Source organism: Zootoca vivipara, chromosome 11 (genome assembly GCF_963506605.1).
Source record: "Zootoca vivipara chromosome 11, rZooViv1.1, whole genome shotgun sequence".
Taxonomy (NCBI): domain Eukaryota; kingdom Metazoa; phylum Chordata; class Lepidosauria; order Squamata; family Lacertidae; genus Zootoca; species Zootoca vivipara.
Genome location: NC_083286.1, coordinates 21,353,067 through 21,372,695, shown reverse-complemented (window position 1 = coordinate 21,372,695; position 19,629 = coordinate 21,353,067). Strand labels below are relative to the sequence as shown.

Sequence of the window (19,629 nt, the reverse complement as noted above, 5' to 3'; positions counted from 1 at the left end):
TTAGCATTGTGTGAATGAGGTTGACCTCTTCTAAGAACTTTACAAAACAAGCCCCTCAAACTTAATGGACAACAGAAAGAAGCCTGATGGCGAACGCATCACTTTTGTCCCCCCAAATGTTTCTTCCCCCCTCTCAATGTTACAAGTAGTATTAACAAAGCAGATAATTTAAAGAGAATTTCTGACACAAACAAAGACCAAGCCTTTTTATTTGTTTGTTTGTTAAAAATCACTTTGTAACTATTAGTTAGATACAAATACAACACAATCCTATTCATGTTTGGTCTAGAGTGGTTAGGAATACATGTTTAATAAGCATTATTTTCAAGCTACAAAATATAAACTTACATCTTTTCCCAGAACTCTGAGCTCGAACTGAGTTTCCTTGAAGTGGACTTTTGTAATTCTAGGCCTAAGTGTTAGAAAAACACACACACAAAAAAAAATATACATGAAGATTACAACAGATACGGTACATTAAAAAATTGGAACGGTTAAAGGTTTAATGACAAGTATATTCATTAATGAATTAGCCAGTCTAGCTATGAAACATGTAAGCCAGTAACGATTATCATATATGTAGAAATATCAATCAACAGCCTATTTTACTCAGCAGATATTCAGGAACTGCTTTCTTTTGAATGAGGTGTTGCTAGAAATGGTTCCCAATCAAAATTTTGTAGGAAGCATGTTCATCACTGATGAAGTTTCTCTTTTTTCAATTTGTAGGTTGGTACCAGTAGGTACCCTTTAGAGGGAAATATTTAAATGCACTCATATTAAACAACTGGGCCAAATACAAACACCTCCCTCTCTGAACAGATGGACTGTTTCCATTCATAGATGGGGCTAAGACCCAGCAGAGGTTCCTGCAGTGCTAACTGGAAGCTCCTGAAGCCAGAAGGAAAAGGAGATATTTGGCAGACTTTCCTTCCCCTTGTAGCCCTCTGCACCACTTCCCCCAATGTTCCAGAGGGACTGGAGCAGCTGCTTGGGGTGCATATGCTATTAAAGGAGGGATAGAGGAATTGACAAAAATATTTCTTCACCCTGCAAGAGCACCTAGTTAGCAGAGCTCCACCAAAGACAGGGTGGACCCAACCCATTGTATCCATGTTTCCAGTTTGAGATGTACGAAACTGCTCGAAAACATTTATAAATGGAAATATGCCATGCAATCTTTGGTAATCTTTTTTTTTAAAAAAATGGGAGCTACAAGATAGATGATACTTACCAAAAATACTTCCCAACTTGCTTTTTATTCTTGTAGACAACCACTCCTACAGGGGTTAACCCTACGAAGTACTCAGACTTGTTTTCACCCTGCAAAACAGTTTTAACATTATACACATAAACACACACATACATTTACAGAGAGCTTCTTGTCTGAAAGATGAACTTGAGCCACTGTGAAAATAGGCACAATGAACGTCCCTTAATCTGATGTAACGTGGTGGTTAGGAAAAGACATACAATGCAGTATGACACTGAAGATTCTTTTTATATGTCCTGCATATTGAAGGAACTTTCAACGTTAATATTAACAAAACTTCTGTAGCCCTGAGCTACTAATTATCTATTATTTCTCATTACTTTGAACTTTTTAAGGGCCTTACTCAGATTCTCGGTGTTGCTTTCATATTTCCTGCCCGAACACATTCTTTGTAATGGAACCCTTTTATCTTATAACAACACTTAGAATAAATCCCTTAGATTTGTAACCCATATTATTCTTCCAGCATAGTTAATTGCCTTTTATATGGAAATGCAACCACATTCTTTCATAGAAAGGCTCACTAATCCACGATTCTCCTAAGTATGTGTTCCTATGGATTTAGACTCCACTTTTTTTAAAAAAAAAAGAAGAGCCTGGGATTATGAAATAGAATAATTAGTGTTTTGCATTCTGTGATGCCGGTCTTCCCCAGCCTTTTTAGGGCAGTTGTTTTGAGGATTTTCTACAATCCAGCAAATGTATACGTTTTATGAAACAAATAAATAAATTGTTGACATTGTTGAGGACCCAAAGAACTGCATAGCCAAGCCCATGTGCCAAAAGGAGCTCTCATTGTAGGGCAAACTCCTTTTGAAACAGGAGAGAATTTCAAAAAAAGCAGCTTGTGATATGGGCACCGAAGTCTGCTATTCAAAGCAAAAGAGGAATATACAATTTTGTGTCTGTGTGTATCAAGGCAACCACATTCGCTTCAGTAGCAGGTTCAATCTTTACAGTCTGAAGAGTTGCATGTATTCATTTAAGCCAAGGGTTGCTGAATTACAGCTGAACTACAGTTCCCATCATTCGTCCCCACCAAAGATGCTGGCTGGGGCTGACAATGTTTGAAGCCCAAAGACATCTGTAGGGCCCAAAGTTAAACTCCAACACTGGCAACACATTAATTGCCTGGGGCAAGTGTCAACAAAGTTTCACATTTAATAATAATAATAATAATAATAATAATAATAATAATAATAATAAATTATATCCCACCCATCTGGGTTTCCCCAGCCACTCTGGGCAGCTCCCAACAGAAGAAAGAAGAAAGAAGAAAGAAGAAAGAAGAAAGAAGAAAGAAGAAGGAAGAAGAAGGAGAAGAAGAAGGAGAAGAAGAAGGAGAAGAAGAAGAAGGAGAAGAAGAAGAAGGAGAAGGAGAAGAAGAAGAAGAAGAAGGAGAAGGAGAAGAAGAAGAAGAAGAAGAAGAAGAAGAAGAAGAAGAAGAAGAAGAAGAAGAAGAAGAAGAAGAATGCGATAAAACATCAAACATTAAAAACTTCCCTAAACAGGGCTAGGTTCAGAAGTCTTCTAAAAGTCAGATAGCTAATTATTTCCTTGATATCTGATGGGAGGGCATTCCACAGGGTGGGCACCACTACCGAGAAGGCCCTCTGCCTGGTTCCCTGTAACCTCACTTCTCGGAGTGAGGGAACCGCCAGAAGGCACTCAGAGCCATAGCTGCCAAGTCTCCCATTTTCCCCAGGAAAACCCCTTTTTGACTTACCTTTTCCCAGTGGTCCCCCGTATCACTTCGTCTCCCATTTTTCTCCATTATTTTCTCCTGCCGGCGGCCATTTTTTTTCTTTCCGATTTGCCCTTCTATGGGCACCCAAAATGGCCACCGCCGGCTTCAAAAGTCGCTTGTACGCATGTCCGGAAGTGCATAGACGTAACGTCCGGTGTTGGCGGCGGCCATTTTGGTGCCCATAGATGGGCGGAGCGACACCGGAAGTTGCGTCGGCACACTTCCTGACATGCGTACAAGCGACTTTTGAAGCCGGCGGCGGCCATTTTGGGTGCCCATAGAAGGGCAAAGCAACACCGGAAGTTACATCGACGCAACTTCCGGTGGCAAATGGCTGCCGGTCCCGGAGTCTGCAGTCCGGAACTTGGAAGGTAAGACTCAGAGCTGAACCTCAGTGTCTGAGCTGAACGATGGGGGTAGAGACGCTCCTTCAGGTATACTGGGCTATTGGGCTAAGGCCATTTAGGGCTTTAAAGGTCAGCACCAACACTTTGAATTGTGCTCAGAAACGTACTGGGAGCCAATGTATGTATTTCAGGACCAGATGTCTCGGTGGCCACTCCCAGTCACTAGTCTAGCTGCTGCATTCTGGATCGGTTGTAGTTTCCAGGTCACCTTCAAAGGTAGCCCCACGCAGAGCGCACTGCAGTAGTCCAAGTAGGAGATAACCAGAGCATGCACCACTCTGGCAAGACAGTCATTCATTTTAAATTTGTATAGTGCCCCTCATCCAAATATATCAGGGTGGTTCACAGCATATACAAAATACATCAAAAATGCTACTTACATAAACAGGATGAAGATCAACTCCATACATTTCAAGCGTCTTTGCCACTCCTAAGTAATTCAGTTCTACCTCAGCCGGAACTTGCCCCCTGTTTAATATAATAAAATTTATTTTATAAAGTAGAGAAAAATTATTTTAAAAGTTATGCTTGCCAAAATACTGACATAGCCGTTTCATACATATCCCCTTGAACATGCAGATGATGTAACATCATCTCTCTCTATCACATACCCTTAGCAAAATGGCTCCCCTTTCCCCCTTTGTTGGAGAGAAGCTGTGCACCAGGATCTCTGAGCATTCGTGTGAAGTCTGCCTCACAGTTATATCATTTGCATGTATGCCACAAACAACATATGAACCAGGGCATGAAGTGACACTCTTTCTGAGGCTTATTTGTATGCTTGCTGCAGGTAAGGGCTTTCCAGGGAGCTTCAATCTCCCTAAAGTATTCTGCTACTAAGCCTTATAGCAAAATATTTCACTTAGGGCGAAGATTTAATACTGTTTGTGAGAATACAATTACCCAGAGATGTGTTTTAACCAGATATATTACAGACCGAAGATGATACCAAATTGTGGAGTCCCGTTTATTTAACAGAATTTTCATACAACTTAATTGTAAATAAAATCTGGGAGGATCCTGAATAAGTGCTGCAGCACACATATTAAGATTCTCTAAGAACCATCAGATCCAAGGCTTTTTTTCCAGCCGGAACTCATCAGAACTCAGTTTCAGCACCTCTCAGGTGGGTGCCATTGCCATGATAAGAGAACAAAGAGAGGCATTCATGGTGAGTTCTGGTGCCTCTTTTTCTTAAATTTTTTTAGCACTGGTCAGATCTATACCTAAATTTCCCACGTGACAGCACAGAATTTATCATTTAATATTACTTCAAATGGCGTTGTTTATTACGTCAGAAAAGCCTTCAAAATTGTTTTATCCCAGAATAAGAACAATCATTTTGTAGCACATTTGGTAAATGTGACTGAAAAGATTCCTTGCCACTATCCCTTCCCCACCACCCTCTGCTTCCTCTCCTTCCCTCTCCTTGGCTTTTTTATTATGCAAAGCTGTTATATACCGTATTGGCCCAAATATAAGCTACACTTTCCCCCCAAATTCCGACCGTGAAAAGTTAAAGTGCGGCTTATATTCGCGACCTTACAGTATGCAGCCAAGAACATGGGGAAAACAGCGCTAGGAACGCAGGGGAAACAGCACCCGCCCCGCACGTAGTTCCCCATCTTCTCCCCCAAGGCCGGGAAGGGAGAGAGTGAGGAAGGGGGAAAGCCGCTGGCAATGCAGTGTGGCTCCCTCCCTCCCCACAAGTATGCAGCCAGGAGCGGCTTATATTCGGGTATTTTTTCTTTTTTCCGTTTCCCCCCCTCCAAATTTAAAGGTGTGGCTTATATACAGACCAATATGGTATTTCCAACGCCTTCAACCCAAACTGCTGCAACAAGTCAGCTGGGGCAGATAAGCTACTAAAGGACCACTGCAACTTGCCGGCATAATGCACAGTAATGTATGAATATCAGGTGGATTACTTAAACAGATACCCCCACAATATTATCCAAAATTAGCATCATTTTTCATTATTAGTAAAAAACATTCTGCTTTATGTTGGGTTTTTTAAATTACTCATCTAATATTACACTCATACATGAGTTCCTAGCGATCCTTACTGATAAGTAGAACAACATCCTAATTTCAGGAACCAGGTCCCCACTGCATTTAATGCATTCCAATTCCAGGAGGGAAAAGGCCCAGGAAGCTAACAGGCTTAAAATCCTAGTTCAATTTAATTCTTGTTTGGAGGGGAAAGAGGGATGATTGCAAAATAACTTGTCAGAATAAGGTTACTTTTCTGTTAACCTTTTTAAATAGCATCTATATAAAAACACAATGTAATGCAAGTGTTTTTATAGAATCACAAGTTTTTGCATAGTTTTGCATATCTCACCAGATAGTTCACCTTATTTTTTCCATTCTTATATATGAATAAATTCCTTTAAAATCTGGTTTGCCAGCTCACAAATTCTGCCCATCACCCACCTCTCCTGATCAAGAGACATCTCCTCAGTGTTTTTCAGCTTCTACACATTTTGGCATTCATTTCTGCAATCATCTTATCAAGAAGGCCTTATCTCTCTATTCATTTGGCTCCACATTCCATAACTTAACCACCTGACTCATCGCTCAAGTATGTTTTTCCGTCTCTCACCTTTTTGATTAAGACATGCAGGATTTTACGAAACAGCTATTGCTGACTGATGAGCTGATAAATCTTATAAATTATAAACACTGACAACCTTTCATAAGTTAATTCTCTTGCCGCTGTCTCTTTTTTCTTTCTGACATATTTTTCTTCCTGTGCTTCTGCATCTATATAACTTTAAGATTGTCCTGCCTTCTATGTCTACCCATAATGTAAAAAAGATAAGATGAGCCTACTGGGTAAAGTCAATGGCTCATCTAGCCCGGAATCCCAATCTCACAGTGGCTAACCAGATGCCCTTAGAAAGCCTACATGCTAGAGATGAACACAACAGCACTCTGCCCACCTGAAATTCCCAGCAACTAGCATTCAGAACTATAATACCTCCAACAGGGGAGGCAGAAGAGAGCCATCATGACCAACAGCCATCGATAACCTTGTCCTCCATGAATTGTTGTTAATAGTGCCTATGGTTGGAAGCTGAAGACACAGAATCATAGTGTTGGAAAGGACCCAAGGGTCATCTAGTCCAATCCCCTGCAATGCAGGAATCCCAGCTAAAACATCCATGACAGATAGCCATCCAACCTCTGCTTAAAAACCTCCAAGGAAGGAGAGTCCACAATACCCCAAGGGAGACTGATGAACAGCTCTTACTGTCAGAATTTTTTTTCCATATGTTTATTTGGAATCTCCTTTCTTGTAAGCTTGAAGCCATTGGTTTGAGTCCTACCCTCCAGAGCAGGAGAAAGCAAGCCTGTTCTCTCTTCCATAGGACAGCCCTTAAGATATTTGAAGTTACATGGTAATGTATACATTGTGATATAGAAAGGAGACAAAATGCCAGAATTAAATGCATTGGTTATATTTATGACCATTGCAGAGAAAGACAGCTTATAAGAAAGCAGAGTTAAAACAACAGTCATTAGTTCGACTCAGAAAGGAACTGCTTCTTTAACGTCCTTTTCCTTGTACAGGTTTTATTTCCCAAGCAACGTTAGTTTATAACCTGAATTCTTACATCAGAGTTTTGTGTATCCGTTCTACAGCATCTTCTAGTTCTTCTTTCTGGTCTGGAACAAAGCGGTATTCCGAAACATAACCTGCAATATGCTTGTATGGATCATAGTCTCCAAGTTCAGCTGTATTTAAAATAAATTTTAAACACGTATTCACTTTCTGACATTTTTTACACAATTTTATTTTATTTTCCTACTTTGCTGGTTGTTAAATATATTCCACCCCTTAATTCCTAGTAATAGTATTTTGTATCTGTGCACCTGATTTATGATATTCAGTGTCTCCCTCAGCCCTCACAAGCTTCAAAGTGTGATCATTGTCACCCCATGAAAAGGAAGAGGAGATGTGCACTCTACCATTTAAAACTAGAGCTCTACCGGTAGCAGTGCTTCTTTTCCAGGGGGTACTCAAAGGCACATAGTACCGGTACCTCTTTTATAGTTGTTAATAAGTGTGGCGGGACATGGGTGGCTTTGTGGTCTAAACCACTGAGCCTAGGGCTTGCTGATCGGAAGGTCGGCAGTTCGAATCCCCGTGACGGGGTGAGCTCCCATTGTTCGGTCCCAGCTCCTGCCCACCTAGCAGTTTGAAAGCATGTCAAAGCGCTGCTCTGGTTCACCATAAGTGGCTTAGTCATGCTGGCCACATGACCCGGAAGCTGTCTGTGGACAAACACCGGCTCCCTCAGCCTATAGAGCGAGATGAGCGTGCAACCCCAGAGTCGTCGGTGACTGGACCTAACGGTCAGGGGTACCTTTACCTTTACCTTTAATAAGTGTGGCGCTTACTGTAACAACTTCATGGTGAGTACCAGCACTTACTTTTCTAGTAATAAAGCACTAATCTCTAGTATGAAGATGCAAGAGTGAGAAAGATTGAATCTTAGTGCTCTCTCTCAGCTTTCAACTATTTAGCATGTGTTTTTGTATCGTGGAATTCCAGAAGCTATAACAATAAAATGACTCAAAATATAAACCTATCCTAATCTATGTAATGACTTGTAGCATCCTTTAAACCCCCCAAATCAGCCCTGGAAATATTATGCTGTCACAGTACAATCAAGTACAATAAAGCTTTTCACAATTGTCCTGTCATCTATTTATGAGGGAGAGTCCACACTACCTGACTTTGCATGAATTTAAACTGCATGCAAATTGACTCTGCATTTTGAAGGGGGGAGCAGAGTCCTAGGGCACCTGTAAAGACTAGCAGATTTGTTGTGGCATAATCTTTTTAAGGACTAGAGACCATAAAATAGAGGGGGATATCAAGAAAAAAGGAACTCCAGTCCTCAAAAGCTTAACCACAACAAAGCTTTACATAGTCAAAATTATGTGTGATTCTTTGCTGCAACAGACTAACATGGCTGGTCCTCTGGAATTTATCTTGAGATAGAATCAATATATAACACCTCAGCATTCAAGTTCACTGTAATTCAGGTTTCTAAATATGACCAAACCTAAACAAAATCTAGTATTTATGAAGGGAAACGCAGTACAAAGCACATACCCTGTATTGCATATGCTCCCAGTTGAGCAGCAATGTTGACAGGGCAAGGCAAGCGGCCTTGCAAGACATCTTGCTTCACCTGTAAGAAAAACTGATACCTAAAACAAAGACAGAAAATAGAAGTAATTATACAAGTATAAGGATCCTAACATATGAATATATTGCCATTGCAGTTTTATTTAAGAGGAATATTGCTAGGTTAGCTTGGGAGGGGGCAAGCAGCAAACACCACAAACTGGATATTAAGTTTTGTTTCCTTTGTATATCTCAAATCAAACGTAAATGGAAAAGCTTGCCCAGCTATAAGCTGTGACAAAACATGACACATGCTATGAATGCACCGCTGTGAACTTATGATGACAAAGCTAAGAAGTGGAAGCTGGCACTACAACTAGCAGCCTTGGGATACATCTGGCATTCTAGATCAACTTGAAAAACAACTTGCCTATCACAGCTTCTTTAAAAGAATCCTGGCAACTGTGGTTCCATAAGGATGCTGGGAATTTGCACAATGCCTTACTGTTCAGTAATGTTTCCATTGAGTTGTATCCAACCAAGATCTAGGCAGAGCAAGACCCAATGGAATTAATTAACCTAAGTTAGTCATGCCCATTAATTTCAACGAGCCTGCTCCGAGTATGACTAACAATGGATACCAACCATATATATATATATATATATATATATATATATATATATATATATATATATATATATGATCACTTTTCTTTGAACAATGTATAATCCATCGCTTCAAAAACTTCCTTTTTAACAAAACATTTCACTTACGAATAAATGAACTAAACCAGAAATGCTGGTTATCTGACCTACTGACACTTACATAGGGAAAAGACAGACACACCTCAAGCCATTTATCAATATGTACCAAGGATGGGGAGCATGCAGCCCACCAGATGTTGCTGGACTCAAGCTCCCATCTAGGGTTGCCAGGCTCAATAGAGGACAGGACTTCTGTGCCTTTAATTGCCCTGCTCTCTTTTGAGTCTAGAAATCTTAAAGAGAAACCAGCAGACCCTTTGTTTAATTTCCAAGCAAATGATCTGCTGGTTTCTCTTTAAGGCAGGCATCCCCAAACTTCGGCCCTCCAGATGTTTTGGACTACAATTCCCATCTTCCCCGACCACTGGTCCTGTTAGCTAGGGATCATGGGAGTTGTAGGCCAAAACATTTGGAGGGCCGCAGTTTGGGGGTGCCTGCTTTAAGGTTTCCAGACTCAAAAGAGAACAGGGCAATTAAAGACACAGAAGTCCTGATTTCTATTGAGTCTGGCAACCCTACTCCCATCAGCCCCAGTCAGCATGGCCAATGTTCAAGAATGGCAGGAGCTGTAGTTCAGCAGTATCTGAATGGCAGGTCTGGACTAGATCAAACATCTGTAAAGTTAACAAACTACTTTTACCAGGGTTAGAGGGGGGTTTTTAAAGGCACTTACAACACTACTTTAATTTTCACCTGTACATAACCTTATAAACTGTATGTTCATCAGTGTGTTAATAGTCTTCTATTTCCCCAGTTATCTGGATTAGGGGGCCGGTGAGGCTGTAAGCCTACAGATATACCGTGCCTAGGAACACATGCAGACATTACTGAATTATTGGATATGATGTGCTGTCTCCAATGCAACATGCTTTTATGCACCAAAAAAAAGCATATTAGTATGCAGACTGCATTCACTGGATCAGGGCGAAGGTTGCATGTTGAATAGGCCACTTAAAATGCAATGCAATCAGCAACTGATTATCATATATGTTAGAATAAAAACAAAAGCTATGGGAGAACAACAAACTCTCTGTGGAAGTAGATCCATAATGGCAAAACAAAAAGCTGATAACCACTCAAGCAAGAAAAAAGAAAAAAACACTTCCGCAATCTGGGTAACACTTTGAACACAAACATAAGCAAAGACAAGGCACATGAATAAGCTGGATTTTGACCTTAACTCCATCCCTCCAACACCAGTGAGAGTTAAACATCATTTTCCAACAAGGATTTATAGCAAGAAAATTAGAGTCTCAAGTTGTTCTCCATCTCTCTGGCGCTCTTTAAAAAAGGAACAAATCCTTGATGAGCTTATATAGTTATTTTACTAGATACTTTAAAAGCACCTGCTCACTCTTATTGCTAATGGTTAAAGGTTATTCATACAATACCTTGTGATTTCTTCTTTTAATTTGCATGGATCTTCTGCATAGAATTTAACACCAAAGTACAGTGTGTAGGGTGGACCAGCTATATAAAAAAAGAACATTTAATTTTTGTGTGTGTGTGTGTTTTAAAGCACACCCTGCAATCCTAAACATAGTTACTTAGAAGTCAATTCCATTAATTTCAGCAGACCTTATTGGAGAAAGTATGCACTTGATTTTAACCTTGGATATGTGACAATGCCTAGGTAGCCCTCGCATTTTCCTATTCCATGCAGGCCACACAAAAATGGGAGGAATGAAAAGGAATCACTCCAAAGATTTGGAGGGAGTGGCAAAAATTTATGAGAAGCCATGCCAGATGCAATCAGCAATTGATGAGCTTCTCTGTAGCCTTATTTTATCTTCTACCTGGCACCTACTTCCTGACTTGATTTCAACCACATTGGTATTTCTGTGCAAAGTCACCATACACATAACATTAACCAGTGTTGTTCCACAGTGATTTGGTCCAGAAACCATAGCAGCCAACTCCTAGTGGTTGTGGGGGCTTCAACCCCCACAATAAAATATTTGAGGGGGCCGGGTCCCTGCAAAGTTGATGGGCATTCCCATTCAAATGGTGTGTGTGCGCTGCATTGTGTGATCAATTATGCGGGGCGGAGCTTATCTGGGTCCCCACAATATTTTATTCAGGTTGGCACCCCTACCAGGAACTGTAACATGGCCTGAAGTCAGGTGACTGCAGAGATCACGAGAGTTAGCATGGAGGGGGGGAAGTGTTTTCTTAGGTTTGCCATATTTCAAAAAGTAAAATTCCTGACACCCGCACTGAGCTTGGTTTGACCACCAAAATTATCAACCTTTTTTGAGGAACAAACCCCCCAGATTGTTGAGCTTTCTTCAGAAAACCTCCCTCCCAAAATTAAGCTTTCAGAGCTTTTTTCTCTGCCATCCAGGTTTCCCCTGACATTTTGTCGATTTGGAAAAATTCCCCCTGAAGCCATTTTTACACCTGAAAACCAGGACATGTCAGGAATTTCCCTGACATATGGCAAGCCTAGTTGTGGCAGGCAAAGATTATTGAGGGTAGGGAACCCCCGGGAAAACTACTCTGAACCATCGGAAATGTAAAGTCAGTCAACCCTACCCCACCAAAAGGAAAAAGACCAAAAAAAACCTAGAATGGATGAGAAATTCCTCCTCCATTTTCACAGAAATATGTAAATATGAAGAAGTTCAACTCGACAATAGCTTCTTCTTGTTGTTCTTTGGCAATCACTTGTGGCCAAGTAAGATTGTCTTCCATGAGCACAGTCTTAACAGTTAGTCTGTAAGTGACTGCGGAGGCCAATTCTGGATCCACACATCCTTCCACAGTGGGGACATAGGCTTCCATGCGGGAGTTGATCACGGTGAGGGTTTGCCAAATGTGTCTTCCTCATTTCTCCCTTTCGTCCTGAGTTCAAAGTCCATAACACCTTTGGTAAAGGCTGTTCTCCAATTGGAGCACTCGCAGGCCAGTGTTTCCCAATTCTCGATGTTTCTACTACATTTTTGTAGATTTGCCTCAAGAGAGTCTTTAAGCCTCTTTCGTTGACCACCAGCATTACGCTTTTCATTTTAAAGTTCGGAATAGAGTAGTTGCTTTGGAAGGCGATGCATCCGAACAACATGACCAGTCCAATGAAGTTGATGTTGAGGAATCATTGCTTCGACAGTCATGATCTTTGCTTCTTCCACATTAGTTTGCCTGTTTTCCCAAGTGATATGTAAAAAATTTCGGAGGCACTAGGCTAACAAAATGAAACTGAAAAACTTAATTGAGTCAAGACAGAAGTACTCCCGGGCAGGGATACAACCAGTGTTGGAAAGAATTGCACTCAGGTGAGCATCTTGGGAGTCATTCAAAACAACTCCCTGTATGAACACCTAGTGGTCATGCATCAGTGGATCTGCCACTGGCCATCAGAGGGGAGGGGTTCCCAAGTGTGGGGTAGGGTTGGCTTGACAGACTTCACAGTTCTTGTGATATCTGCAGTCACCTGATTTCTGATTGATTTCTACTGCCTTGTGAATCAATATCCTTCAATCTGACACATTTTGCCCCTCCCCCAAACCCTAAATAACTAAGTAGAATAAACATTTCAACAAATTCCACATTAATAAGAGCACTAAGTGAATTTTTGCTTGAATCACTCACATAATGGTTATAAAATAGGCAAACCTGCTCATTTTAACCCATGTTAAAATGTTTGCCAAATTCTTAGCTTCTCCATCACAGTTATCCCGCTATGCCTTTTCAAGCCCTATTGTAATAATCTACCTGACAGGTTTTTCTGCAAACCTGCTTGTTGCAGTTCCAAAGTTACTGCTCAGGCTTCTAGATATCCACTACAAAAGGCAAGTTTAAGAATTCAACTCAAATGCAAGCCTTGTTTATATAGAAACAGTGTAATTGAGAAATGAAGAGTTCTGGCATTGTAAGGAATAGTTTGAACAAATAAATATATGTGAGACTGGAAAGAGAAGAAGCAGGTATTTAGCAGTCAAACTGCTGTACACTATACATTTTTGAGATACCCACATATAGCAACATAGATCAACCTCAAGAGACTAGCAAACCTGTGCACTCAACACTGTTAGCTTTGCTGATGCAGTATTTTCTATGCCTCTCCATCACGAAACAGTTTATGATGAACACATTGTATATACGTACTGTTTATTAGTTCCTTATGTTCTGTAAGGGTCTTTGCAGGATCCAGCCAGTACTGAGAAAAAAGTAATAGAAACCAGTCATTGTGTTATTTCTTTCTTTCTTTTTTTGATTAAATTTCTATACTGCCCTTCATCTGAAAAATCACAGGGCAATTTACAATATAAAAATATAAAAATAAATAACATTGCAACAAACAAAAACAAAATTCCCTTCCCCCACACAGAGAAAGAGTTTAAAAGGCCATAGATTGTTCAATTAGCCAAAAGCCTGGGAGAAGAGAAATGCTTTTGGCTGGCACCTAAGATATCTAAATGAGGCACCAGGTGAACCTCCCTGGGGAAAGTATTCCACAAGTAGGAAACCACTGCCAAAAAAGCCTGCTTGTGTGTTGCCACCCTCCGGACCTCTCGTCAAGGAGGCATACGAAGAACAGTTATAGCAAACTATTATAAATACATATGGTTATAGGAAGAGACTTTAAAACAAAGGCATTACCTTGCCCTGAAAAGAATAAGCTAATCTTATCCTAGAGTAATAGAAGACAGTGTACACCAGCTTTCTATATGATTATGCAAAAAGCATCTTGCTTGCACCCTGAAACAAACAATGAAGCCCGTTTCCGATATGATACAAAATCCAGAATTGCAGGTCGTGCTGGCAGGGAGCAAATCAGAAGCCATTTCTTTGTTCTTTGCATACCACTAACTATGCTTTAACCATGACATGCAAACTGAGCCTACTTTCCTCTTCTGTCCTAGATATACACAGAAACAAAAAAAAAGAATGTGCTTTGTAAGCATCTAACATCTGCAAAGTTTTCCAAAGAAGAACAGTTAAAATTACAAACTAACATTATATCTGCTTCTACATTATTACTGTATTCCTTCAGCATCTTTTTATGTGTGAAAGCCAAAAGCTTCTCTATACAGTACACTTCAATGGCAGTCATGATTATCTTCATAAGGATAACAAAAAAGCACTGCGGTTACTTATTTTTTAAATAATTGTGTGGCAAATCAATCTTGGACATTGTATTAAATGAACAAGGCACTGTTAACAGAGCATTATAATATAAGAAAGGGCAAATCACAATTCATCCTTTGCTTAACTGAAAAACTGAATTCAGAAGAAGAGATATAATCTCCAGGTAGAGGCTGTTAAAAACTGATTTTGAACAACCTGGAAACTCATAGCAGGTGCTTCAGCCCCTTACAGCAATAAGCATCAAGGTGCAGGATCCAAGCATACCGTTTATGAGCACATGGATATGCATTTTGTTTCAGGCCTTTTTAACGTTAACAATCTAATTGCCAAATCACTATAGGGCTCTATCACAACCAGAAACATGAAAGAACATGTCCTACAATTACAATGCCCAGGCTTACCAAAATATACTATTTGCCAGCATGTCAGCAGCAAAAAGTCATGACACTGTGTAATATTTATGAGTTGCTGCAGGCTTGGTACTTATGGCACAGATTTGGTAAAGTGGGCATTTGTCCTCAGTAACAGAGATAGAAGGGAGGGAGGAAGGAAGGAAGGGGCACACTCCACACTAATGGTTTTGGAATATAAATAGGATGTCACTTAACTACAGCAGAAATTTAACTTGGGAGATTCCCTAGGGGGAAGTCAAAAGTGCAGGCAGAAAGCTACAGAACTACCTGATCCATTTGTCAACATGTCATTCATAAGAAAGGAGCCACAGGCAAGAAAAGCCACTAACTTGCTGCTACTACATGTACCCCAAAGGTAAAGGTACCCCTGGACCGTTGCGGTCCAGTTGCGGACAACTCTGGGGTTGTGCTCTTATCCCGCTCTATAGGCCGAGGGAGCCAGTGTTTGTCCGCAGACAGCTTTCTGGGTCATGTGGCCAGCATGACTAAGCCGCTTCTGGCGAAACCAGAGCAGCGCACGGAAACACCATTTACCTTCCCGCCGGAACAGTACCTATTTATCTACTTGCACTTGACTGCTAGGTGGGCAGGAGCTGGGACCGGACAACGGGAGCTCCTGGTCACAGCAAATGGTATCTTTCCAGATACCCAATATTTTCCTTTAAAGCCTCCTACCAGAGATGTCAAGCTCTTTAGTCGGAATTTCACAGAAGGCACCAGCTATGTATGATAGCTTTCTAAACCCAGGTCCGCCTCAATTTCATAAAGACTTTGGGATTTAATTTAAAAGAGCAAAACAAGTACATGGGTAAGCAGTGCTGGATCATAGCATCTAATGATCGGCACTCTACAAAATTGGCGAAGCCAGTTTTCAAGCTGTGGTCAAGAGCAGTGTGTTTTAAACTGTCTCAAACATAAAAAGACACATGAGCTGAAAATTCCAGGGGTGTATGACTGTACTTAAGTTTTAAGTGATCATGGTACTGTTAACATTCTGTTGCTGTGTACCGAGTCAAATTAAGGTCAAGCACTCTGAACTTGTTTGTAAGAAGCCATTAGCTAGGTTGAAAATTATCCATTTTCATGGATGGTGTGTCAATCATCAAATGCTTCTGTTACAGATGCTCAGCCTCTCAGACATGATTCCCCCTCCCTTTCCCACTTCCACAGAGAAGATGCTTGTTCAACAGGTCCCTTCTGCTTGCTTATCTGTTACAGATTCATCACACTGCCCTACGGTTTTCATGACACACAAGTACAACTTTGTTCTGCTATTGCACAGTGCTGTGTTTAAACTAGCTCAAACACATACAATTATTCAGGCTTCAACTCGCTCATACATGTGTAATATCCTATTGCCAACCCCAGCCTGTGTGTTTCATTAAAATAATTCAATTATGTTCATCAAGCACTGCTTGTAGACACCCACAATCATTTTCATAGGGTGGACGTCACATTTAAGCTAACAAAGGCTGCATACCAGCTAAGTCCTTAATGTATAATTCCGTGGCTCCTTTTGTTTTGTTAAGGACAACTAGTCTTTACTGCTACATACCGGTATCTCATAGGGAAGGATCTCGAAAGCAAGACCCTGAGATCTGCTTTTCTGGCTGGGAAATACTAATGAGGAATAGCTATTAAAGCACAGATAAAATGTGTAATTATTCTTATTTAATATAGAGGTATTTTTTTTAAAAAAAAAAGAAACAGCAGGCATACAAAACTCCATTAAAAAGTTATATTAAAAATAAGTAGAGAATGTCAAGAATCTCAGCTTGATTAAACTATGGCTTACGTATTCTTAATGTAATACTTCACACTGCTAGACATACGATTTTTTAAAAAAACAATTCCAGTTAAACATACATAATCAAGGTTTCTCTTTGTTTTGTTTATTAAAATATGTAATTCATCTAAATGTATGATAAAGTACTTGTATGTATAGTGGAAGTCTTAAACAATGACTTTTGGTTGTTCAATGGAGCTTCTCCCCATCTCCTAGCCCAGTGGCTCTGGGGGTGTCAAGAGAATCCCCAGAACAGAGAAGGGAGGAGAGGAGAGGAGAGGGGGAGTGTTCTATTTAGCAAGCAATAGTTGAAGGAAACTACATATTGCCCAATTCCTTACGAATTTGTCCATGTGCCTGAAGATTCACCCCATTACTTACCAGTTTGCGCAATCCATAAGGACTTAAGAACAGCCTTGTTCAAAAATTTGTATCTCCCAGTTGAGAGATTGATTTGGCATCTGATTAATTTTCTATTAGGAGACAGGTTCCCCGATAGCTCTGAAAAAGTAGGCTTTTATACCTTTGGTGTGGCAATTTTAAGGAGAAAGGTTTGTGGGAATGATAAGTGAAATTCTTCATGGGGCAAACTCTTATCTGACAGAATGCCTGGTTTTAACAATTATTTTAACTATGCAATGTATTTTAATCTGTTTTATGTATTTTGTTTTGTAATTGCTTCAGCTACACAAATAAATAATATTCGTATTCATTTAGCAAGATGGATTTTTCACAAGTAGAACGTTTTAAAGAAAGCAATGTTGAATTCCACCTGATATCTTTACTCCAATCAACAATATCAAGTAAAGAAGGAAATGAGACAATAGACTGAAACTGCACACGCAGTATGTGTAATCATGGGCAAGTTCTTGATTTTCCATTGCTCATTTACATCACTCCAATATATGATGGAACATTTAATCTTGAGTCAGTTTGAGTCATACCTACCCACATATACATGCATGAACCTTCATCTCAGTTCAGCACATGTACCTTTCATTCAGACTCCACAAAAAGCTTAACCTAGAGATGACAGGATTCCATTCAACAGAGTCCACCTCCCACCTAATACCCTTCTATAAGAGACTTACTAGAGCTGTGGCACCAAAATCATACAAGGGAGAGCTGGTAAGCTAGGGGAACATCTCTAGAGTTTGGCATAGTCACAAATAACAAGTAGATGACAGCTGTAAGTTAACTTTTAAAGTGAAATCTGCTCAACCACTTGCTTGCTCATTTTTTAAATACAACTAAATGTTGTAATTATGCAGGTAGACCTGACACTTGTCCCTATCCTTAAGAAGGTCCACTTATTTGAACAGAAAAGACAATTTCTTTTAAGAACTCCAAATAAATAAATAAGTATTTGTTTGCGTATAACCATGACAACTCAATTTAGGCTGGTTTAAAAATTAACTTGCTGACAAGAGTATATGCCAGTTTAAAATATGACTGTAAAGTGGTAAACAAGCAGGGTTAGGTTTAACACTGGAAAGCCACTGTTGTGCTTTTACTCACCGTCTGGTGACTTCTGTCACAGTAACGCAGTCCAAAGTAATCTATCTCCACGAGGTTTAAATGCCGGAATACGTAGCCTAGGACAACCGACCCTTTCGTTGACTTCTGTGGGAAAGAATGTACAGAGTCTTTTCATACAAGTGGTTCAGTCTTTTGTTAGCTGCACAGTGCCATTCATGCATTCAGTTAGCTTTGTCTATGAAAGGAGGTTGTTTTATTAGTTAGAAACAGCCTTACTGTCTTTACTGTATAACTAAAATCTCAATGATCCTTATATACTCTCTTTAGCTATTTTGCAGAAATGAGCAAATATGCTTGTGTGTTACTCAGCACTGATATTTTGAGTGTCATGTATTTATGTTATCAAAGTGCTATTCTGTGACCTGCGGGTCCTGCACTCTAGGTTTGCATATGCGTGTCTTCAAAGCTTTGCCATTTCATTTTGTCCAAGCAGAAAAAAAGACAGGGGGAATGGTTCGAGGCTCAACTCAAAGTTTCCCTGTTGTTGTTGTTATTTAGTTGTTTAGTCGTGTCCGACTCTTCATGACCCCATGGACCAGAGCACGCCAGGCACTCCTGTTTTCCACTGCCTCCCGCAGTTTGGTCAAACTCATGTTGGTAGCTTCGAGAACACTGTCCAACCATCTTGTCCTCTGTCGTCCCCTTCTCCTTGTGCCCTCCATCTTTCCCAACATCAGGGTCTTTTCCAGGGAGTTTTTTCTTCTCATGAGGTGGCCAAAGTATTGGAGCCTCAGCTTCAGGACACTTCCAGTGTCTTCAAAGCTTTGCCATTTCATTTTGTCCAAGCAGAAAAAAAGAGAAGGGGAATGGTTCGAGGCTCAACTCCAAGTTTCCCTGTAGTAAATGCTAAGGCGGATTACACATCACCTGCTTTCTCAGTGCAATGTTACACACAACTATTTCATGAGCAGACTACAGGCATGTTACACATGCATCACTGTTTGATATTGCTGAGGCTAATCTTTATTTATGAATCATAGAACTGTAGAGTTGGAAGGGACCCTGAGGATCATCTAGTCCAGGCATCCCCAAGCTGCGGCCCTCCAGATGTTTTGGCCTACAACTCCCATGAGCCCTAGCTAACAGAACCAGTGGTCAGGGATGATGGGAATTGTAGTCCAAAACATCTGGAGGGCCGAAGTTTGGGGATGCCTGATCTAGTCCAACCAATTGCAATGCAGGAATATGCAGCTGTGCATATGGGGATCAAATCTGCATATGGGGATCGAATCTGCAAACTTGGCGTTATCAGCACCACGCTCTAACCAACCAACCAGCTGTGCGATGTCCAAGTGTCAACTGCCAACTGGAATGTTTCTAGGGAACTTCTATGGGAACTTTTATCATACAAATGTGGAGAAGTGCAAAACCCAAAGGATAATTATGTAACAATTATGTAACAATCTGCACCTTAGTCCAGATGGTGCAAACCAGGTCTGTTCACACTGGAATTCACAGAAACAAAATT

General features: G+C 40.4%; 1 protein-coding gene across 5 annotated transcripts in view; it reads right to left on the bottom strand.

The window, feature by feature from the left end:
- EPB41L4A (erythrocyte membrane protein band 4.1 like 4A) overlaps window positions 1–19,629 on the bottom strand; it is a 103,657-nt gene that overhangs the window by 46,854 nt on the left and 37,174 nt on the right. For all 5 annotated transcript variants that reach the window (XM_060280159.1, XM_060280157.1, XM_035100315.2 and 2 more), the window contains 8 exons: window positions 18,141–18,245; window positions 13,440–13,491; window positions 10,727–10,805; window positions 8,556–8,653; window positions 7,048–7,168; window positions 3,808–3,895; window positions 1,235–1,323; window positions 349–412 (listed from right to left, as the gene is read on the bottom strand). In XM_060280159.1, coding sequence (XP_060136142.1) covers window positions 349–412; window positions 1,235–1,323; window positions 3,808–3,895; window positions 7,048–7,168; window positions 8,556–8,653; window positions 10,727–10,805; window positions 13,440–13,491; window positions 18,141–18,245 — 696 coding nt within the window. The remainder of the gene's footprint in view (window positions 1–348; window positions 413–1,234; window positions 1,324–3,807; window positions 3,896–7,047; window positions 7,169–8,555; window positions 8,654–10,726; window positions 10,806–13,439; window positions 13,492–18,140; window positions 18,246–19,629) is intronic.